This window comes from Ammospiza caudacuta, chromosome 6 (genome assembly GCF_027887145.1).
Source record: "Ammospiza caudacuta isolate bAmmCau1 chromosome 6, bAmmCau1.pri, whole genome shotgun sequence".
Classification (NCBI taxonomy): Eukaryota; Metazoa; Chordata; class Aves; order Passeriformes; family Passerellidae; genus Ammospiza; species Ammospiza caudacuta.
Window position 1 is genome coordinate 20,453,972 of NC_080598.1, and position 23,898 is coordinate 20,477,869.

Consider the following 23,898-nt stretch of genomic DNA (forward strand, 5'->3'; position numbering starts at 1 on the left):
AAAACCCAAGTGTTAGCCTGAGGCTGCATTCTCAGCCCTGCATTTAACCATCTGTACCCAATAGCCATGCTCAGGGGACCGTCTGCAGCTCCTGGGATTCGGTGGCTGAACTGGACAGCAGTTCATCCAAAGGGCAAAGACTGAGGGAGGGCCACAAGGCCTAATCTGAAATCCTGCTCTTAGGTACCTTGGAAGGATTTGAAAATGTGTACAAGAAGAGCCACTACTGATTAAATCACCAAGTGCATCTGCTCTTCACAAACACCAGGAGCTAAGTGAAGCAGGAGCTACTAACAGATGAAGAAGAGTCTTTCCTCCTCTGCTTTTGGAATATTATTGTCAGTTACAAGCTCATGTTCAGCAGTTTGGGATTCAGGGCTCTGCTGACATCAGCAACTGCTATAAGTTTCTTTACACCAGGGGTGTTCAAACCAGAGCAGAGTTATTGGAAATTGGAGAGTTGTAGTTCTGAAGGTGTTAGCTACAGTTCAAAGATGTAACAACTTCTGGTAATATCTAATTGTGACAGGCAGAATGAGCACTTGCTGAAGCACTTTTATCTAACAATACATCTTTCCATGTCAATGGTGCAGAAAATAAATTGCATGGTTTCTCACCCATTTGTATCAATTGTCCATTGTCATTGCAGAAGCAGGGAGTGGCTACCTCTGATGAGGGAGGTGCAGATGTTATATATTTCTTATGTGGTTCTGCGGGAAATCAAATGAATTAGTATTTAAATCCTCTACTACTCTACTTTTAAGCCCTACGACATCTCTTACATTCTCTACAACTTCCAAAAAAAATTTTAAAAAATCTTTTTTTTATTTCCACTACATTCTGTACATGTCCACACGGAAACCATCTTCTGTAATTATAAACACTCCCTCTATTACACAGTAGGGTGCTGTAATACTACACACACACCCTCCCACATCGAGTTATTTTTTTTCCTATACAGAATACAATAAACACCCCTTCTTGTGTCATTTTTTCATTTCAATTTAATGTTTCTAGCCCTGCAGTACTTCACCTGACTTTGGAGAGGTGATTTCCAGTGGCACTCCATTTGGACTTTTAGTGCTTTCTTTCAAAGAAACTGTTGGTTTAAATAGAAACAGACCATGTAGACATTTTACTATGCCACCTACATTTTGCTTTCAATAATCCTGCCTTTACTAGGTACTACTCCACTGTATTTATTCAATTTTTTAACATTTTCAGTAAATACCAAACACATGGGTTCACTGTCAAGTATTTAGCTCTTCCACTCACATGGGAAGAGAAGCTAACATTTCATTTTCTTTGTTGTCCTTGTATAATTTGCGCTGCCAGGATAATATATATATATATATATATATATATATATATATATATATATATATATTTACACTTTAGCCGCTTATTTTTATTTCTAAAAATCATGTGGCAAATTCCCCACTTTTCTTTATATCTTTTAGGAAAAAGAGATAAAGAAATTTTCTGATTTTTCACATTCCATTCATGCTGGAAAATGTCTTTGGAACAGGAGTTAACTGCCAGGAAGCTTTACTTTCATAAGAAAAGTGACCTGTATAAGACTCACTTATTCCAATAGTACAATAAAAACCAGAACGTGTTATGGGTGATAAGAAGGAGAAAAAAAAGATTTAGAAGTATAGAATATTGAGACTAATGACACCAGAGTGTCAACTGTGATATGCTCAAGCTTATTGGAAACGTTGTATGAAAAATTGCTGAATCTTTCTATTCTCTCTTAGCCTCACTGACAGTAAGGTCAGCAAGAACCTATAAGATTGCACTTTTGGTCGTCACCACAAGACCCACAAGCTCTGATCCCTCCGTTTTGAAACTTCAAAAGTCTTAAATACTGTTGTTATCCTAGACATGCTGTAGGAATCTTTTTCCAGGATGGATAAATCTTATTACCATTGTGGACTTCCACAGAATCACCACCAAGTCCCTTATCAATCTGGTACCTTGTGCTGCTGTAGTTGGAGTTCTGCAGTGGGTGAGGGTTTTAATGATCTGTCCATTAGGGCCACAGACAGCTTCACCACACCTGGTCCCGGACACATGGCTGTACACAGTTTCATTTAAGGTGTAGGTCTTCCCATTGTAGCAGCACAGGCAAACTGAGGCGCCAAAAGAGAAAAAGCCATGGCAACAGAGGACACTTGCAATATAAATACAAGTGAAAAGCAAACCAAACTCTGCATTTACCCTTCTGAAGGTCACAACATCAAACATGAATTACCTGGCTAAGAAACTTTCTTAGTTGCTCTTTGAGAAGCTGCACTGTGAGTGTATCTCATTTATTTAAAGTGTGTTGGATTTTTCTGGTTCCTGGTGTTTCTTGGAGTCAGCTTGCATGGAGGAATTACTGGTTGGTAAAAGCAAGAGAACTGATACTGGCCTAACTCAGCATTGGAGCACAGGAGAACTCTCTCTGGGCAGGCAATGTGACTGGGATTATTGCCTTTCTGGGTGGCAGAACTCTGGCTCAGGAGGTGTTGCACAGCCATTTCCATCCACAAATGAGGAGCATGCAGTGGTACACAATTTCATTTAAATATATGAGAAGTTCTCCAGATTTTGGAGACTGTACATGTAAGAACCAAAGTATCTATTACTGTAACAAAATCAGCTAAACTGCAAATGTCTTATCTATTGGGTCACCCTGTGTTTTGGGATGTGCTTTCTCCCAGATATGGGAATGAACTGATACTGTACCTTAACCAAATGTGTCCTTTAGGCACACAAACACGTATCTAATAAGCTTAGTTTATTTTATTAAATGAATGGTCAGCACTTTTACAAGATTTGCCCTGTTCTGAAAGTACTTATTAAAAAAGGTACCATGAATGGTCGGCTATAGACTACTCTCTATATGTCTTCACTGACTACCAAGGAAGTGGAAAAGTGGAAAAGCAGTATTAACCTGTGTAAGATGAATCCTACATATTACACCTGTCCCCTTCCTCCTCGTGATTATCCTTTACACAGTTCTTGAGGTCAAAGGCTGCCTTTTTTCTATCAAAGTATATCTGTGCAGCTTTGCACCCTAATACTAAACTACCTGTCTGCCCTCCTATTGCTAATGTGTTTGGTAACATGTAATATGTGATGTTGGGTTGTTGCATTCCTGCCATCACTCAATGCATGGTGAGGGTGAAAAGTTACCTTTGGAGTCTTCAGCGCATAGTTTCTCTTCAGGATCACTGAAGAGAAAGAGTGAAAAAGAATTGTTTTGTTGAAATTAATTCATATATGGAATAACAATGTCTGCAACTGTACTACTTTTACAAAAAACCTACTCCTGGATTTAATGGTAATTGCCACTGCCTATAAATATTAACAGAACATCTCCTAGTTTGTCCTTTTCAGTCCTATTCTACCTTTCTCACCATCAACTGACTTACCATGAAGTGCAGTTGAGGAGGGAGACACACTCTCTGCTCTCCTCATCAAAATATGGCTTGTCAGGACTACACTCTGGGTAACAGCCTGGAAAATTAAACAAAGTATTCTTAGTCTGAGTTACATAGGCACAGGAAATTACATAAATACCTCTACCAAATATAGATTTGATCCCCAAATGAAAGTGATTCCAGTATGAATGTTCTTTTTACTACCAATTATTTTTCCAAGTCCTCTTTTTACCTCTCTCCCCAAAGTTTTAATTTACTGCATTTGTCAACAGGTAATTATTCTATAGAAATTTATATTGAATGGTATTTTATCTCTTCATATATTTAAAGGCAGCAGGCAAATGATGCTATGAATGGCACCATCACACAGTGAATTAGCAAGGCATGGTCAATGAGCTTCTGGGACAGATGGGATAACCTTTCAGTCACCTTGATGCTTCAGACATTTAAAACCAGACTAGTAGCTGTGACTCCCATAAACTGCATTAAAGTCAAGGAAGAATTACCTTCTAAACTGTACAGCAAGTTCCCACATTTCCCATGTGGGTTTCTGCAGGTCCTTAGACAAGGGGCTCCACAGGGTTTATAGAACCACTCGTGTTTGTCAGGTGGGTTGTAATAATCACAGAACACAGCTGGAACAGAAGAATAAAAAACATTTAGGTCTCAGATACTGGGCAGGGACTATTTTTAAAATCTTGTTTAAAAGATTTTAATAAGGTAAATATGATAAAAAGAGCTTGCTCAGTCACACATGCATAGCAGTGTAGGTGTTCTGCTCTTCTGTATCCCGTGTGCCTGAGCACCAGGGGCGCTGCTTTCTGTGTGCCCTTCCCTGCAGTACTCACGGCAAATGGCAGGGGTTCTCCAGTTGATGCAGACACCAGCTCTGCTGCAGCTCCTCGAGTAAGCAGCGACTGAGGTACAAAAGCACTCACAGTCTCCCACACTGTCACAGCCACAGAAGTCAGACACACAAGATTCATAATATGGAATTGGGTTCACCTGTCAAAACACCAACAGAGCTGTCACCACAGCTGTGTCTGCTGCACTGTGTTTTAATGAGGAAAAGGGTTCTGAATTTCTGTCATGTACATGGTTTGTGACAGACTGGAATTGTCATGAAGGAGCCATGATATTTCACAACAGGTAGTTTTCTATTTGCACCTGCCTGGTAGAATTGTACTCTAAATCTTACTATTCTCATATGTGCAATGCTGCTACTTACACTTAAAATGCCTTCCCAGTGTGATTTCTGCAGGACTGAACTACCTTGTTTTTGCTTAGCACAACTACACAGTGCGTACTCTTCAGCTGAGAGACAGTGATTGAGTATGAAAGAAAATCCTATTTCCACTAAACTTCTTGTCTCTTGTTTTTTAACCGTTGCCAACATAAACGAACAAAGGAAATTAAGCCAAGTTTGTTTTTAAATTTTTTTATTAAAGTGCACTGAAGCTTTTTATAGACATTCTAATTAAGAAGAGTAGCCTTATTTCTGTTTAATTAAATTTGTGAGTCAAATAAACCAAATAATTAGTCTATTTAGATAACTTGAACGAACTTCCCAAGGATCACCACACAAACAGTCCTAGACTAACTTATCTCTACATTTTACAGATACCTAACTTTCTACTTCTGGTGGCCAACTATTATCCTCTTTATCTTCAGTTGTTCAAAACAGGCACTGCTGCTTCCTCAAATACTGTGCAACAGGTTTTAATTGGCACAGCCGTGAAGTGAGGTTTTGAGAGAAGTAGCGGAGTACTACTTTAGTAGTAGCTTCACTACTAAAAAAATGCTGCAAATGTGCTGCAAAATAGCAACAAATATCTAGTGTGAAACCATTGAGGATGAGAGAACAGGATTACCTTGCTGTGACAGGCTTCAAAGATGTTACTCTTAATGATGCTGCAGTGCTTCTGTCCCAGGGCAGACTTGAAAGGCTGATCTGCACACAGGTCTGTCATGTTTATATTTGAGCAGGTGCTTGTTATTTTCCAGCTGTTTCCAAACTCCTGGATGCTCATCTCCATGGACTGCCCTCTGGTTGTGAAATCATTCCTTGAGCGGCCATCAAAGTCCCCACAAAGACCACAGACTTTTCCCTATGTAATGTGTGTAGGCACAGTTAATGCTTTTTGTTATTTTGAGTGCAGCCCACCCTTTAACAGAAATAATTTATAGAGTCTGTAAAGGCAAAATAGGTGCAAGTTTCTAAACAGAAAGCAAAAAATGGCTCAGAAAAAGTTGAACTTCAAGTGACATAACACTCCCAATGTGTTATCCATACTTCTTGCCCCAAATATTCTGGAGTGTCTTATACTGACTGAACAGTGCAATAAAACACGAGAAGTGTCCCGCTTGCTGTTTCTTCTTGTCCACTAAACCAAACTTTTTCCAAGCCTTTTTTCCAGGCTCTGGAAAAACTGGGGCTCCAGTTCTGGATGCATAACTCTGACTTTGAAATCATAACTCCCAGTCCACCCCCTACTTACCTGGAAAGAGGGTGCCACGTGAACAACAACAGTAGTCTTTTGGTCCCACATGAAGTTCATCCCTTGATTTGTTTCAATTACAATATAACCTCCTCTGAGGTCCACTTTGTAATTTTTCTCAGCTCCTGGATCAGTGGCTATCTCCTGAATTCTTCCTTCCAAAAGCCTTATTTCACTGTTCTACAAAGGAACAGATGCATTGCATGGAAGGAAAACAAATAGAAAACTTAATGCAACAGCACTGGCAATCTGTCTCTCCTTCTTTGTCTTATTTTTCTGTCATCTTCACACTCTGTCTTGGTAGATAGGTGAGCCACAGCCCCAGATGCACAGAGTCTACTGTCACAAATGAAAACACACACACACACACACACACACACACACACACGCACGCACACACACACAAATGCACATTTGTAGTGTTGTTGACTCCTTGCATCTTTCCTCTCATGCACAGAAGTGTTCAATCCCTGTTAAAATCAAATACCTAAGCCTTTCCCAAATTCCCTGCCTTAGCTTGCTGGCTGTTTGACTTCCATAGGTACTTCTAGCAGCAACTGAGGTGGAATATAAGAGAATGATTCAGTAATTACTACAAAATCAAGACCACAGCTCCTTGGTTATAACTAGTTCTAGACAAACCTCAAAAATCAGTGTGATCTTTAGGGAGCAGATGGAGCGTGACTTCCCACAGGCGTTGTTCTGAATCACAATCCGGAAGGTGCCAGCATCCATGTTATTAGGGCAAAAATCCTTAGAAAAACAGATAACATTCTATTAGATCTTGTCAGGCAACTAGACCAGTTATAAGCATTTTTAGGAGCTCTAAATGACTGACACTCTGATCTGACTTGTTAATTCACTAAAACTATAGAATTTTGGCAGTATCTGGTGGAAAATGACCTGGTGGCAGATGCATTTTTGACCAGGATTTTAAAAAAGAAAAACTAAGGGGGGAAAAGAACTTGTCATAGCAACAGTTCAAAAAGGTAAAAATATATTTTCTTAAAATTAGGAAAACCAACTGTAATTTGGGGATGACAAAATGTTTCACTGAGTGCTGTCTCATTACATTCAATGATTATATATGAGGCTCACACGTTATCCTCTGTGTGCTTCCATCACAACAAAAATAATGTCAGTCTTGCATGACTGATGGAAACACTTTTCAACACCACGTTTTCCTTTCCCTTGAAAATGGTGGAATGCCTTCAGGAAAGAGCAGTCCAACCAAGGAGTTAATCATTTGGGATCACACAGTGCCCTCTTGTGACACTTCTGAGAGTCAATTTGCTTTGTTTAATTTGGAAAATCTCACTCTATCAGCTCTAGGTGCAAGAGGAGGGGAATAGGCTCTGCTCATTGGTTTGGCTATTTTGTATGGGAGTGCCTTTTAATTACCCAGACTGAAGCCTACACTGTGGGGTGTAAAAAGCATATGGATGGGAAATTGAAAATAAATTGATACCTGAGCTAGGATATAGTCACAGTCTCCCAGGAAATCAAACTTTTCCCCATCAAAGCTCATGTAATGCCCATTTCCATACACAGTGCAGGTTCCCTTGCAGGGATTGTCCGTGCAGTTCCATTGCCTTTTGTTGCAGGTGCTGGGAAGCAAAATTCAAAGAACAACAATGTTTGCATGAAACATGGGCTTTCCTTAACCTCAAACAGGGGCAGAATAATTAAAAGGCTTGTTGTTTACAGTGCCCTCTCAACTGTTCTAAGATCATGCTATGAGATGCCATATCAATCAAAAGTTCATGTTTGCTACCCATAAACATTTATTCTATTATTTCCTTCAAATATATTTTTAATAATCGAGTCTTGGCAGCAGATGGTGGGGGTTTAGAAGAAAAATTCAGGGTGAAGAACTGAATATTTCAACCATTTCTGAATTTTAATCTGTGAAGGATCATGTTGCAGTTCTGTTACAGTGGTGTGAACAAATGTTATCTCTGTCTTTCCTTGGGTCTGGCTGAGATGGAGAGGATTTTTTTCCCTCAGCAGCCCTCACAGAGCTGTGCTTTGCATTGTCAGCTACAAAGGTGTTGGTAACACCTCAGTGTAGCGACTAGTGCTGAGCAGCACTCCCAGAGCATCAGTGCTGTGCATTCTCCCCCTCAGCAGCAGGCTGGGACATGGATAAGGTTTTGGGAGGGGACAGAGACCGGACAGCTGTCCCAAGCTGGCCAAATGGATATTCCAAACCATGTGATGTCTGCTCAGCAATAAAAGCTAAGAGAATGGGAGACTGAGGTGGGAACAGAATGGTGTATGTTATGATGTTTGTTTTCTGAAGCCCTACACTTCTGTTAGTGGGCTGGACATCACCTGCTAGTGGGGACTAGGGGATAAATATTTTGTTTGCCTTTTCTTCTGCATACAACCTTTGCTTTTGCTTTATTTTGACCCATGACCATCTCATTTTCTCCCCAACCCTGTCCTGCTGAGGAGGGTAGTGATAGAGCAGTTAGGTGGCCACCTAAGGTCCAGCCAAAGTCTACGCACCACACCTTAACAAACCTCACTTTTAGTTCAGGAGGACTGTAGACAATATTTAGTTGTTATAGCTGTGATGCAGAGACTGCATTTTCTTTCCCATGTGTGTCCTCTTCTCATGAGAAAACTAAGCCCTCACTGCAATAAAACTTCTTAATGACTCTGTGATAGCAACAACAGCTTATCAGGTTTTGACTTCACAGGTTAAACTTCACTGCCTGTACCAATGGTGATCAGACCAAAGTGTTTCTAGCTCTCATTTTCTGTGCATCCATTTGGCAGAACTATACAGTCTCATCCTTGCTAAATAATGGATAAAGATTGAAAGCATTTTACCCACCATGATCAGTAATAACAGTGAAATCTATGGCACCAGAAATTTGAGTAACTAGAGTATTAGTTTATCTTGAGAACTATGGATCTGGAAGTACTGCAAGTCTCAAGGGAGGACCATTGCAATTCTTCTTTGACTAAATTCAGTCATTTTCCAGGGTTCCAACACCCACAAACTCAATTCCCCCTTATTGAATAAGAAGCCACACACCAGCCAGAGTAAGGTTGATGTTTCTGAAGCTGGTGGGGAAACAGAAAAGGATGGAAATCGTTTAACAGAAGATATTGGTGCTTGTTCTCTCCAAGTGCAGGCTCAGTATTGCATGATGCAGAGAAATACTTCCCCTTTTATTTTTACTAGCAGCCCAATGGCTCTCATGATGAAGAGGAAGGCTTCAAAGCACACCCTGTCCCATGGGTGCACTATGGTCTGGCAGTTCTGACAAACTTTGCTATAAAGCAAGGCTCCCTGGGATAACGTACCATGTGTTGCAGTCCACTTTGATGGTTTCCCCAGGTTTATAGAAGTGTCCTCCATGAACACATGGGCACTGATCTTTGGGAATACATCCTCCACTGCCATCCAATACCAGTCCATCAGGACACATGCAGCCAGAAACACATTCTGTGACATACTGCACGTTAGAAGATATGGGAGAAGACAATTTGTTAGTGCACGGCAAGAACAGGGAACCAGCAGAGATGTGCTAGCTCTGGATGCCAAAGTGTTGGCTTTTTTAAAAATCTCCTTAATTGCAAGCTAGTGGAAATCATGCTACAAACATCACAGGTAGGTTGTTAGCTACAGCTGCTGTGTTATCAGTGAAGCATTGGTGTGTGCCCAGCATGACATGTTCCCATCGGTGCTCGATAAGGACAATCCTACATGCACAGCCCTGCTGTGCTGTGCCCCTGCTGGGAGGTGAGCTCCTTACACAGTGCATGTCCTGCGTCTTGCAGCTTTTCTGACACTCTGATCCAGTTGCTCCAGGACCTGCAGAGCTGCAGTTGAAGTAATACATAGGAGCTGGGCAATCTGCAGTAGGAGAAAACATTTCAGGAAGTAATTTAGAGAGAGCAATAAGGATGCCATCAGCAATTGCAAAACCAGTCAGAGGATTTCAGATGGCAGCAGGTGTCTATCATTTAAAGTTTCTAATAGTTTTGCTTCTGCCCAATAACAGTGAAGGGAGAAGAAGGCAGATAACTTCTAAGCTTTGGGAAATATCCTCATCATCTAAAGAGTCTAGTAAGTCTGGTGACATTTTACAAAGACAAATGTTATCAATAACTAACACATTTCAGGGAGAATGGAAAAATGTGCAGAATACTAAAATGTTACAGAAAGTGAGAGATAACACAGAAAAACATTATAAATACTGTCTGACACCATACTGACATTATTTAACAAAATCTCACCTTTCACCAAGACAGTTTCTCCAATGCAGTCTAATCTTCCTTGAATGCATTTGCTAAAGAGATTCCATAAAACAAAACACATCAGCTCTTTGCACTTTTCTCCCTCACCAGGGAGAAAGGCACTGCAAAGCTTCACTTGTCACATGAATAACAAATTCCTATCAAAATGAATATTTGTTACAGCTATCAGTTTCACAGACATGCATTACCATCCCCAGAAGGAAGATTAAAAGACCCAGCTCTTAAAATACTCTTCCTTCATCTGGCACTGGTTTATTATGTGTTTTCCCTAAATCAAATTTTTCCTAAGCATCCATTTTCTACTCCATGAGATAAGACTATTACTTTCTTAAATAAGAGATCTCTTAAATTACTAAATGAATATGTGATTACAAAATAGTGTAGAATCCTCAGTTGGAAGACAGCTAGAGAGAGAACATGTAAACATCTAAAGATAATAAAGAAGCTTCCCCTGGTGGTTGTTTCCATTGATGCAGATACAAATTAATTACATTATTTTTATTATCCCCCCCCCCCAGTTTCTCTCTCTTTTGTCTAAAAAAAAAAAGTTTAAAAACTGATAATTGGTTGTTTTTTTTTTTCATGGACCATTCTTATTTTTTAAATAGTCTGCAGGATGGTGTGGTGGTTTTCACTTTGCTTTTTCATTTCAAAGCCTGAAACTCCTCCAAGCCTTCTGTCTTCTAGAAAACTTGCTCCCACTGTTTTTGGATATTTTTTACACAACAATGAACTCTGCAAGAGATAGATTACAAATATTTTTCTACTAAACATATTTTCAGGTTCTTGTTTGCTAGCATGAATATGGGATTTTAACATTTGCTGTGGCTGCACTTCCTGCCAGGGGAAGATACAATCTAGGAAAAATTTGCCATTATTCCTAACTGTAAAATGATGCCATTCATGGATTGGAGCAGACTTCTTCCCCCATGAGCCCTGATGTCCCCAGGCACAGAGCAGCCTTTGCATCATCAGAGCAACTCACCACATGAGTTTATCCTCTTGGAAGGAGTTGCCAGGCTGAACAATCTTGCCTTTGTAGTAGCAGGGGCAGTCATCTGGAGGCACACATTCCTCCTCATCGTTGAGGTAGGTGCCTTCGGGGCAAGCACAGCCCTCCATGGGCGCGATCCGGACCTTGCACAGCGGGTCGGGCTCATCCAGCGAGCGGCAGGACTGGTTACAGTACTTCACACTATAGTTATAAACCATAGTCTCAGGACACTCCTCAGAGGGATCTTTGCAAGAGAAATAAAAGGGATGTATGGCCTTCTTTGTGCAATCATCTCTCATGACTTTAGCATGCCTTTCTGCACACTGGTAGCCGTAAACATGATTTTATCAAACCACCAGACCTTGTCTCCCAGGATTCTGGGAGAATCTACTGGCATAGCCTAAACTATATGACACTGAAATACTCAGCAGGGTGTTTATTTTTGTAATTTCCACAATTTACATTTCTATCTTATGCCAAAACCTGAAACCAGTAACTTCTGAATTGTTAAAATTTTATTTTCTGACTTTTACTAATGATTTCTTTGGCTGGGGATAACTTAAGAAATTACCCTATTTTGTAAGAGAGAAATTTTGACATTAAATGGCAGTGACAAGGAACTCTGCCAATCGATTGATGCTACCAAGAAAAGGGTGTTTCAGTTCTCACAGATGTCTTTAGCAAAACTCTTGTTGTCATCCTCTGGGGAAATGAGAAACAACAGTTTCTAAGATTTCTGGGTGAACTCAACAGATAAATAACAAAATCTAAAGAGTTAACTAACCCTGTAAGACAGTAAAAAGCTGGTTCATTTTCACGGGCTGACAGTATACACCACCATCAAAGGTCTGCCATAGAATCTGCAGTACTGACCCATAGGGATGACAACAAATTTTGTAAGGAAACATTACCCAGGTTAAGGCTGCAAGAAAGTCTGGCATCCAGATATCTTTGAAATTCGGTGAGAACTGGAGATCTAGTCATCTTGGGCCTCTTTCTAATTCTGCAGGTTTAACCCTGCAGCTGTTTTTGAGATACACACAGATGCACTAGAAGGTACAGGGGTGTTGATCATGGGCACCTGTGCTAATCAGCTTTGCAACAATGCTAATAACTTATCAGCAATAGGTTCCATGCTTAAATAAAGCTCTGTATGTTTTTCCAGTCCATGACCATGGCACACTTTTTTAGATTAGTTAGTGTGCTAGGCTTGTGTACACATTCAAAACCAGCACCCTACCACCATAAACTATTTGGTTTTCTGGTCCTAGCTGGAGCAAGCACAATATCCCCTGTGTAAGTCAGGCAAGGCATATTCTCCTACTTTTTGTTCTTTGAAGATACAGCAAGTCGTATTTGTAAGTCAAAATACGTAAAAAAATTTATTAAGATGTTGAATATGAATTTATATCTGTCTCAATTGTTAGCTATTAATACAATAAAATAGCGTGCTTACTTTCTCCCTTAAAATTTTCATAGAGGAATAATAATGTATCACTTTTGATACAGTGAGACTGGTAAGAGAAGGGTTATTTGACTGTAGTGCTCATGGTCACAGGAGTGACACGCATCTAAGATGACAAATCACAAGTGGAGGCAAGAGTGCAGAGAACATGAGCATACCAGAGATACCTTCAAGCTAGCTTGCACAGGGAGCACTAGAAAAGCCGTGCCAAGACTGCTCACCCCAGTGATCTGCTGGGCAACCAGCAACTCCAGTAATGGCTCGTGCCTCTGCTAAAGAGAGTATAGCTGGCATGCATAGGGTTTAACCAGCAGGACTTGCTTGTTTCACACACTCTGCTGACTGCAGTGCAGACATCTGCCTGGGATACAACCTGCCTTGGATGCTGCCTGCAGCTTGGCAGAGTGGATGCAGCTTCAGGAGCTGGAACAGGTTTTCCAACCCCCACAATGGGACAGAACACAGAGTGAAGGTGGTGGCTCATTGAGTCTTTCATGAACAGTGAGTCATAAACAACCATACTCTTATCACAGCCATGTTCCCAAGAGATTATTTCTTCTTAAATAAGGCCTAAAATGATTGTTCTGATTAAAACATGAGCATTTTTTTCTCAAGGCTAGTGCTCTGTTTGAGGTAGTATTACCTACTGTGCCTTAAGAACACAGATTTCAGCCAAATCCATGCTGCAAACCAGTCTTGATTTGCCATTAAAAATGTCAGTAATTCTATGTTGGGAACAAAGCTTTTGATAAACAGTGTGTCTGTGTCTAGTGCATAACTCTGCAGGATTCTAGGACAATTTACTGTGGACTACACTGTGTTCCTTTGAATTATTTCAGCACAGGTTTGTGAAATTGTTCTTATCACAGTCTTAAATGCCTCTGGCAAAGCGTCACACCAGTTACATTGTTTGCTTCTATTAAGTATCCCAGCTGGCTCCTAAGTCAGGCAATTAAATAGATCATAGCTGCATCAAGCTCCAAAAACATGATCATTGCTATGTTGTCTATTCAGATGTGCAATTAGTCAAGAACCCCATACATCTATTTTCATGTCGACAGAGGCAAATCTCACTTGACCTGTCTGACCATCAATGACAACCTGGGAATATTGAAGCAAAATTCAGAATCCAAGGCAGTGAGTTTTATTTTCAGATTTTATGTCATCTTGTAATAAGTTCTGGCAGTGCCAAAGGAAGATACATACACACATGGACTCTGAACTCAGGATTTGGTGACCATGTATATGTCCAAGAAACTTTGGTTCATTTTTTAGGTAATTCTGAGCTGAAAATGCCTTTAAAGATTTTCACATTCTCAAATATCACCAATATATATTTATTTAAAAAAAATACTATTTTACTGTAATGTGGGAAAATGTGGTTAATGAGTGATGTCATTTGTATTGTCTGGGACAAGAGGACTGAATGTGAAGCAAAAAAGGTATTGGAATTAAAATACATGGAGAAGCCCATGTCTTCAAAAGTAACTTAATTGCTAACTAAACCTAAATTAAACCAGCCCTCTTTCTGTTTAATTTGAGTAATATGCCTTATACAATTTTGCTTATCTGAGTACTGAATTCACCTAAGATTTACAAAAGGAACATGCATTGTAAGAGCATGAAGCAGTCACAAACTGAATTTTATAGAATAAATACTTATTCTGTTTTTCAAAGGCTCTCTAACTTGATGACTAAAGGCAAAAGACAGTGACTGCCACAAATGGGGCTGTTCCCCCATATCCCTGCCCAAGGGATTTCAGTTCACATACCACAGACACCCTGCCTCCAGCCCTGCAGGGACACGCCTGCTGAAGCACAGTCTCTGGAGTAAGTAGAGAGCACACTGCACAGTGCAACTTCACTCTTCTCAGCATTACAGGTGTCATACATGCATTTCTAAAGGACAGAAAAGGACAATAATGGGTATTATTATGTCTAGCTCATAGAAGAAACAGCAAAACATGTAGCAATTTAAAAAGCAGTCAACCAATATATAAACTTAATATTTTTAAGAGAAAATGTATACTAATGAAATACTATGCAAACCTGAGAAATAGCAAATCAGTTACAGAAACTGAAATGAAATTATGTCTAACTCTCATTAACAGATGAATGTTTAAAAAGTTAGAGGCACCTAGAATTCCTTAAAACACTAAGAAATGTCTTCACTAGCCTCCTATGAGGATGTACAATCTAGGACCTGTCAAAATATATAATCTGAAAATATTGCACAGTGATGACTGGCACTTTGTGTACCTATCTGGTAAGCAGCTGAGATGCACCCGATGACATGACAGGGGCATGACAGAAGATGGCTTATAGAGAGTCAGTCATATATAATGACATTTTAAGAACTAGTTATGTAAGTAAGTCTAGCTGGAGTTTAAAGCTCGAGTTCTTTTAACAGTGTGGGCTGTACAAAAGAACACAAATACAGCTAGTCAGATAGAGAGCAGTAGGATCATACTGGATAGACAGTGACTTGTCCTGCCATTACTGATGTTGTGGAAAAGCTTTCATGAATCATGGTTTAAAATCTGATGATATCAGTAGGAGTAACAGAAATATCTGTAAGAAACTGGTTATTACTTCTTCTTAACTGAAAATTGCAAAATCCTGTTTTATTTATAGCTTACATTAATTCTGAAGTATATATATTTTCTTCTGGAACAGGTAAAACATAAGCCATATTTGTAAAGATACTTGAAGACATGCTACATTCTGGGCAAAATTTCAGGGTCAGGTTTTTCTCAGTAAATTGTTTTACACACACATACACACACACCCACACGCTGCATGAACTTTCTGTGGTTTTGCAGGAACTTTTTACAATCTACATAAATGTGGCAACTCTGTAGCTCAGACAGCTTTCTCGGCAGCGTTATATAGAGCTTTACACCAAGAGAACATATGGGGAGCTTCATGCATTCAAAACACAAGGAGACTAACAAGATTCAAAGGTAATAAAAGAGATATAAGCAATGCAAATTTATATTCTCTGCCTTTATGTGAATTTTGAACCAAGTCAGAGGAAATCCATGGGGCTGGTAAAACTCTCAATTCAGTTCCACTCAAAAACACTGATTCTGCTAGTCAAAGAGTGAACTCTTTGAAACTTTGAAATCTTGAACTGATTTTTTTCATTTTGTTTCTGGATCACGCAGCAGAAGCCATTCATGCCTATCAAGTATTTATGGGGCTGTAGCCGAAAAGGCCCATCTTGCACAAACTCTTATTTTATAATTTTTCTAATTATCATCAGTGTACTTCTTTGTGACCAGTCACTACTGTAACCTATTTCACTCCCCTAGGCCAGTCTCTGGACTAGATTAAAACACCCATTTGGAGCAGTACCTTACCTTGATGTACACAGAAGGGTCTACAACAGAATGGCAGGCAGCAAACACACTGCTTGTATTGGACAGAAGAGCACACCAGTGCTGGGCAAATTTTTCTGAAGTGGGAAAAAATATCATTGTCCATAGTCACTTAAACCACATTACTGTCTGACTCAATATTCTTATCAGGTATCACATTGAACTAGAATGTCCTGAAGTATTTAGACAACGCTGGATGGAAATACAGGTCATTAACTTATCAAAGGGATGAGCATAGTTGGATGGATGACCAGCCATTTTCCTAAAAGAGAGGTTTCACCTTCTAAGCATTAACATTATTATTGCAGCTGGATTTGCAGAACATATACAGAACCTCCCCATTTTCACTGTTTTTCATCAAACTTTCTTAATTCTTTACAGCCAGATAATTCCTTATAGTCAAGCAAAAGCATGTAATAATCAGTGAGTTGTGTGGCTGTGAGCTGCAGCTTTAATTATATGTGTCAGTACTTAGGAGAGGTCAGTCCAAATAACACATATATCCAATCCAGTCAGAGTGAAAAATCAGACAGGACACCTAGTACAGTGCAATGCTTGCTTAACTCAGCACTGTTGACAACTTCCTTCTCTGGACTTCAGGACAGCTGTAACAACCTAGATTGGATGAAGAACTTCACAAATGTTGGCAACCAGTGGTGCTCTGCCTTAAGCCTAAATTGCTGTCATTTATGCTGTGTGTGCTTTTCAAGTCATCAGCGAATGTGTTGGCTCTTTCACCAGTAGTGCTGTCTTTTTGTTTTGAAAGCAAAGCTATCCTCTTAAAGACCTTCAAAACACAATATTTTTTCTCTAGTTATAGCCTCAAAGGTAGAGGGTTTTGATGTTTATGAGATTTCTAAAGCTTTTTTGATTATCCATCATGTGAAAATTATTTCGCACTGATAAGCCAGGGATGAAAAGCCTGGTACCTTTATCCACACTGTTTGAACAAGGATCTTCAAAGCTGTCCTCAACATCAAAACAGCTGGCTCTAGTTTTCCATGAGTTACCAAAAGCAGAAGCTGAATCTTCCACAGCTCCAGTGACTGTTCTGAAGTCATCAGTCTGGATGTTATTGAAATTGCCACAAAGACCTTGCGTGGGAGGCAAAAAAAAGGCAAAAGAAAAGAAGAAATCACTAGATGTGTGAAAAAAGAATGGCTTCTAGATGAACACTCTTAGCTCTGTAATGGACCTCGCCTGAAACAAATCCATTTTCCCTCAGAAACTTCCTGATGTTCCCCCAAATCTGATAGGACCCTGTGTTTAGAGTGTATTTATTATTTTTCTGCATTACAGAGGCACTTAGTGATAGCTCAAGGATGCTTCAGTAAACAGTGGCAGACAGAGAGTATTTTCCCCAAAGGCTTATAAATAAAGGAAATGGCAGAAGAAAAACAAAATGGGTCAGAGAGACAGGATGTAATCCCATTACACAGACTGGAAACAGAAGCACAAAAATCTTAAATGGTGTAAACATGAGATTAGTGGCAAAAGCAAGAACATAGTCTGCACTTCACAAGGCTCTGATGAAGGCCTGTTTTAACAGATGGAGTCTATAAGATTTGCACACACTAAACATCACAGAGATTTTCTCCAGCACATTGAAGGGTTTAGCCTTATGTGTCCTACCGGATGTGCGATTCTGAAAGGAATGATCGACTGTTACGGAGAGCTGCATTACAGGTTTCATTTGCACTCTGATCTGCACTCCAGCTGAGCTCAAGATTTTGATGAAAAATGTAGATTGTCTGAAGATGGTGATGCCATCTAAAGAAAGAGAAAAAGGAAAACATGTTGTATGCTTTTGCAAATCTTTACAAAGCTGAGTAAACAGGACCTTCCATTTGCCAGTGCATGCAGTAACACAGAGATTCCCAGGGAATCCCAGACCTAGTATCCACCTAACAGTGAGTAGGATCATGTTCTTTTCAGAGAAAGGAGCAGGAATCCTTCTGCAAAAGATGTAGGCTATTCTGTGGAAGATGTGAAGAAGGGAATTTACCTTTTCTTACAGGCAGCTTCACAATGAAATTGTTCATGTAGATATTTCCACAGGAACATATTTTTATAGTCTGCAGGGAAAAGGAAAAAAGGTCACAGTAGTGAATGCATATGATGTGAGACAGACAAGAGCAACTTGACAAGCTTCAGTAAGCACTGAGAAGCAGTGTCTTCAAAATCTCATCACCTCTGGGATCAGTGTAACTCAGTGTCCAGACACCATACAAACCATGTAAGGAAAATAGAAGTGATCTCCTATGTATTGCTGATTAAAGACAGTTACTCACAGTTCTTCCTAGTGTGACCAATACATTCTTTAGGCAAGTCATTGTCCTTGAAGTCCCACACTGAATGATCTCCCCAATCACCACAACTGTGTCATCAGTGTTCTGAGAAAATATGAGAAAGATATGTGCAGATATTGTTAGCATGTTACAGGCTGGGAGCTTGAAGAGAAAAATGTGTCATTGAAAGGCTAAGAAAGAGTAATGAAAGAACTGGGGTATTTGATATCTAACTGCAAACTATTTATTGCCAAAATCAATAATTTCACTAACTTTCCTTTGTGCTCCTTTTCCTTGCTATCAGCTTGTGTGGATCTCATTTGCAGGCATTCACAGATAATTCAATTTTTTTGAAGAAATTTTGGTTCATCCACTTTCTTTTGACAGTCACACATGAAGAAAGATTCAAAAAAATGCTTGAATCAACACTAATACATCCATTAAGAAAATTATTTAATTTAAAAAAAAAAAGTACAAGTATGTTGAAGTTGCAAAGCTTTGAAGCTAAGCATCAGCAACTGACTTGCAATCCATTGCAAATTCAAAAATTTATGGGGTTTAAGACTGAGCATGTTGCTCAGTGTTGAAGTGCTTTGCTGGATTGGTTCCATTTAATTAAATTAAGTCATATAAAGCTTCAGCACAGTTTTAAGCCTCGTGCTACCCAGGAGATTTAGGAATGAAAAGAGAAATTGCTCGTACCTTAGCTAAGACATAATGACAGTTGCCATGAAAATTGAACCTCTTATTATCAAATGTTGTTATATGGAATCCTCCATCTATGTGGCAACTTCCAGAGCAGGGCAGAGAGATACAGCTCCAGTGGCCTCCTTTGCAGGTACTGTGCAAAACCCAAAAAGCAGCCATTAGAATAAACACAGCTTCAAGGGAGCAAAGTGAAACACCATTTTAATCTGCACAGATGTGGCCTCTTTGTGTTTTAACGTCATTATCTTAGCTTCTTATTCAAACCCTGTGGGTGGAAGCCTTTATATTAGGCCTTTAAAGTGTGAGGGTTGAATTCCTATCAGTGAGAGAGTTAACTGCGCTGGGCTTTTGGCTGGCTCCCTCAGAGACACACTGAGATGGGAAAGCAAGAGATGGTTTTCTGGGCCTAAATTGTTTACTTGACTTTTTAAAGAAGAAAGAACCCCTTCAAGCAGGATCTGGCAACATCTTGTGCTGCTGATGCAACTGTTCAGCAAGTCACTGATGGGATGTTTCAGCAGCTAATTGTGGAGGGCCTCAGATAATGAGCAGTTCTCACACCTGTGCACACAAGAAGAAAACAGTCGAGCCATATAGGCTTGGGCTTTGAGGGGACTAAAGGAGGATGTGGCAAGATGGAAGCCAAAGCCACACAAAGCCCACTAAGTTCAATTACTCAAAATTTCTGGGATATGAGGAGCATTTTCTCAAAATGCAGGATAATCCAAAGGGGTTTGCAGAATGTTTGGCCATGCACCATACCACATTTCATTCCTCCCTATAGCAAAACTATGACTGATGGTTAGAAAATGATGTTGTGTCACAGGAGCCCAAATAACATATAAGAGTAAGAAATAAAACTGTTTTGAGAGTAATATACCTAAGATGTTATCACTTTTCACCAGTAGAGAATGGAGATGGGTTCAAGCTGACAGGTTTTTTTCTAAATCAAATAATTCTCAAGGACCAGGGGATCAGGACTTCTGAGACTTCTTTAAACAGTGTTGTGGAGATCCAGATGTTGTTGGAAGTGCCAGATTTAACATGGTGTGAGTTCACACCTCACTATAGTGGCCAAAGTCTCTGAATTAATCAGTAAAGAGTCTCATTTTTCTACATTCTGAAACCTTGAGCTCAGTTTTCACAAGCAGTTTCAAGTGAAGGTGGATAATAACTATGTGTGGTTGAGGAATACCTCCAAGTTTTCCTACACTGGAAATTCAGAGCAAGGTTTTGAATTGTTATTTAAGAGAAATGACAGGAAAATATTAAAAAAAAAAAAAAAAAAGGAGGAAATACAGAATGCCACTCATCAATGTTTTGAAATAAATACTTCTGCCTTCTTTGTGCAATCACGACCACAACAGTACCAGTTCTGGCAGGGAGTGGAGTAAGTTCCTCCAGATGAGTAGACTTTGCCTTGAAATGTACAGGGGCAGCTGTCTCTGGGGATGCACTTCTTGCTGCTGAGGTCATCAAGGATAGTTCCTGTTCAGACACAATGGCTAGTTAATATTCCTTCGGTGAGTCAGGGAAATGCCATCAGGGAAGATTAGAGTATGAAAAAAACTCTGGAGTATTCAGCATTTCATAAAATGAATGGGACACTTTTAAAGGAAAACACCACACCAGGCCCTTTCAGATGTTAATGAATGGGTAATATTTCTAACTAGAACTCAAATGAAAGCATTGCTAAACTCAAAGAACATTTCCTGTTACAAAATCTTTCACTGTGAGCAGGATTCTCAAGTGCCAGATTGCAAGGGTGCAAGCCAGTTTCCATCCCTTTCTAACAGTGAATCTAACAGAAATCAGAGCCTCATCTTAGACTATTTCATGTGCAAATTTATACATGCACATACCTGGAAATGCATGTGTGTTTTGTGTCACTTAAGCTACGGCTAGATTTAGTGTCATAGCAGGGAGGCATCTCATGAGACACCTTCACCTGCTTTCTTACTGTCTAGAGAGCACCTCTTCTCTTTCCACATCTGCACCATTTTTTCCCTGTCTAGTCCTTAGAAGTTTTTGCCTCCCTTCTCCAGTGTCAGGATCTCATATCTTTAGAAATCTGGCTCTTCCAAGAAGGAAGTTGGTAAATTATGCTAGAAGAAGCAGTTTATTTGTTGTGTGAAATGGTAAAGAAAGGGAACAACCTCCCTTTTTCTCCCTTGATGTGAGTGATCATTGGCAGAAGCAGCCTGCCTTACCAGGAGGACAGAAACAGCCATCTGTACATGGGGCTTTACAAATCTTGCTCCTTTCTGGATCCGCACATGTGTCAGCACAGGAATTTCCACATTCCATGTACTCCATGTTGTTTGGGCATTCCTGATCTGCAAGACCAAACCAAAATGAAATATGTTAATGATGTATTTATAATACCTCTCAAATTGTTGTGTCACTACCCAACCCCTTCTTCCTCCTTTCCTCCATATCTTGTTTGCAAGACCTTCTATGCCAATATGTTGTGTTTGTTTAATGTTTTAAAGGAATGTTTTATGGCCACTTTTACTTTATCTTTTGGACAAAAGCGTGCTGCTGGGAAATGTGAGCTATTTCACATTACTTTACTAGCTCAAGGTTGCCTGAAGTCACAATACAAGCAAAGAACATCAGAATCATTTAGGTAGTGATAACAGTTTATTTTTGCCTGAAGCATCAGTACTTCTGGCATTGATTTGCTATCCCAATCCACACCAGCATTTTTGGTGAACTACCTGTAGCCTTCCCCCTGGATTTAAAGAGATTTCCTGCCCAGTAACTGGACTACTGAGTATGAAAACACAAGGTAAGATAAGTATGAACATGTTGCTCTTCTCAGTAACTACTTGTGTCTAGTTGTCACCATGTTTAAATAAGGCTCTTTATGAGTTAACTATGCAGAGAAAAATTTAAAAAAAAAAAAAAAGAACTCATGAAAACTTAGTTGCAAGAAGGAGGTGGGCAACATCAAGCTATAGTTCTAATTTAAGGAGCAAAATCAAGTTAAATTTGCAGAAATTTTTCCATTAACAATGTTTGTGTCAAAGTATTTTCACAGATTGATTCAAGGCAGTTACCAGAGCTCCTAGCTTTGTTCTGCTGGGATCAGAATACTTGTGTAAATGTCTAACCTGAAATAAATCTCCAGACCAGTAGCTACTTACAGCAGAGTTCTTTGGTTCTCCATTCCCCAGGGTCTCCCTTCCTCAGGACACAATCTCGAGAGTACTGGTTTAAAGTGCTGCATATGCAGCTGGGAACCAAATCAGAGTGAGAAGAATTAACTGCACAGTGGCACATGTCCTCAGCACAGGTCTCTATGTAGTCATCAAAGGCAACCACTCTGGGACAGTTTCCAAAACGGGACATAAGTTTCTTGCATCCTTTTTTCTATTAAAAAAAAGGGGGGGGAAAGAAAAGCAATACTTGATATTTTACCGCCTTTCAGGTTTTTGAATACACATTTCAAGTTTTGATGACACAGTTCCAGGGTCACAGAATAATTCAAGTTGGAAGTGATCTCAGAAGATTTTCCAGTCTAACTTTCTGCCACAATGTCCTTTGCCTTGGACTGGAAGATGTCATTCAACTGGGCATTTTCCCAATAGCTATTTCTTTAATACCATAATAAGATATTCTTTCAGCTATAAGATCATAATTTTGCTCAAATTCATCTTTAGAGTTCTGAAAAATTCAGTTTAGTGCATGCTCTGTAATTAAGATTTTTTTCAACAGTCTCTTCAACACTGTAGGTTGAGAGGATTTGTACTTCTTAGTCCCACAGACTTACATAGGTGCTGCATCTATTCCTCCTGGGATGTTTTCCAGTGTGGTCATCTGGGCTCACATCAGCACACTTTTGTGATGGATCCTCTACTTTGTGGAAGTTCCCAAACTGTCTTGGATGCATTTTATACCCTGCAAAAAACCCAGATGCATTTCAGTAACTTCCCACAATTCCTTAGGTCAATTAATGGGCTATAAAAATGCACTTACTCTTTGGGCTCAAAGGCAGTATGCCCTTCATGAGATGCCCAAATTTAACCAGCATCCATCTCTTATGGAGGATGACAGCCTGATATAACCTTCTGTTGGGCTAGAGTCAGGAATCTGGCACAGATTCCTGCTGTCAGCCTGAACTTTCTGGTGCTTCTGATAATTTCCAGACTTCTCTTTGTTTTGGGTGTGTTTGATCTTACGGAGTTTTCTATTCACATGTGCAAGAGTCATACAGGTATTACATAAAGGGATGTTGTTATAACTTTGGATTCAGTCCTGCAGCTGATATCCCAGGATGAAGGTGTCTTTCCATCCATACAACCTGGTGCAGGATCAGAGGCTCAGCTATTTGCAATATCTAAAGGTGTCAGTGGATGGCACCACAGTTTCTTCAAAGATACTTTGTGTTTTCCCTGAGGCTTTCATTTCATTATAGAGTAAAAAACAATCACAAATAGCAAGATTAAAATAGAAGAACAGAAAATGCACTCTTGCATTTCCTGAAAGTAAGCTATTGTCAGTGGGGAACCTGGCAATGGTGCTGCATGATAGTCAAGTAATTAATTTTGGTCAAAGAGGACTCTTATAAATTTGAAAAGAGCAGAAAACCCCAAATATCTCAGAACCTCTTAAAATGCATCTCCTGCATATGCAAATGTTCATATGCCTGTCAGGAAATCTGAAAACCTGCTCAGAGGAAACAGATATTGAGTTTCATGTCATGTATAAGGAGGTCTGTTCTGGATGAAATATGCTGTATTTATGACCTACCTTCCAAAATCAAATCATTCTTCTCATTGCCATCATAGTTCCCACATAGACCACATATTTTTTCTTTATATGTTTCTTCCAGGTCCAGCTACAAAAGAGGAAAC

At 39.6% G+C, this 23,898-nt stretch overlaps 1 protein-coding gene across 1 annotated transcript in view; it reads right to left on the minus strand.

Annotated features, from left to right (window-relative positions):
* The window catches only part of LOC131558556 (mucin-5B), a 41,323-nt gene that overhangs the window by 12,499 nt on the left and 4,926 nt on the right, over window positions 1–23,898 (minus strand). The window contains exons 4-29 of the mRNA XM_058806377.1: window positions 23,795–23,882; window positions 22,815–22,942; window positions 22,189–22,414; window positions 21,250–21,375; window positions 20,410–20,527; window positions 19,034–19,172; window positions 18,335–18,436; window positions 18,049–18,118; window positions 17,676–17,813; window positions 16,973–17,137; window positions 16,026–16,120; window positions 14,436–14,562; window positions 11,190–11,442; window positions 10,184–10,236; window positions 9,700–9,800; window positions 9,248–9,399; window positions 7,398–7,536; window positions 6,572–6,682; window positions 5,930–6,109; window positions 5,303–5,539; window positions 4,280–4,436; window positions 3,938–4,066; window positions 3,423–3,507; window positions 3,184–3,221; window positions 1,980–2,135; window positions 618–710 (exon numbers count right to left, since the gene is read on the minus strand). Coding sequence (XP_058662360.1) covers window positions 618–710; window positions 1,980–2,135; window positions 3,184–3,221; window positions 3,423–3,507; window positions 3,938–4,066; window positions 4,280–4,436; window positions 5,303–5,539; window positions 5,930–6,109; window positions 6,572–6,682; window positions 7,398–7,536; window positions 9,248–9,399; window positions 9,700–9,800; window positions 10,184–10,236; window positions 11,190–11,442; window positions 14,436–14,562; window positions 16,026–16,120; window positions 16,973–17,137; window positions 17,676–17,813; window positions 18,049–18,118; window positions 18,335–18,436; window positions 19,034–19,172; window positions 20,410–20,527; window positions 21,250–21,375; window positions 22,189–22,414; window positions 22,815–22,942; window positions 23,795–23,882 — 3,406 coding nt within the window. The remainder of the gene's footprint in view (window positions 1–617; window positions 711–1,979; window positions 2,136–3,183; window positions 3,222–3,422; window positions 3,508–3,937; window positions 4,067–4,279; window positions 4,437–5,302; window positions 5,540–5,929; window positions 6,110–6,571; window positions 6,683–7,397; window positions 7,537–9,247; window positions 9,400–9,699; window positions 9,801–10,183; window positions 10,237–11,189; window positions 11,443–14,435; window positions 14,563–16,025; window positions 16,121–16,972; window positions 17,138–17,675; window positions 17,814–18,048; window positions 18,119–18,334; window positions 18,437–19,033; window positions 19,173–20,409; window positions 20,528–21,249; window positions 21,376–22,188; window positions 22,415–22,814; window positions 22,943–23,794; window positions 23,883–23,898) is intronic.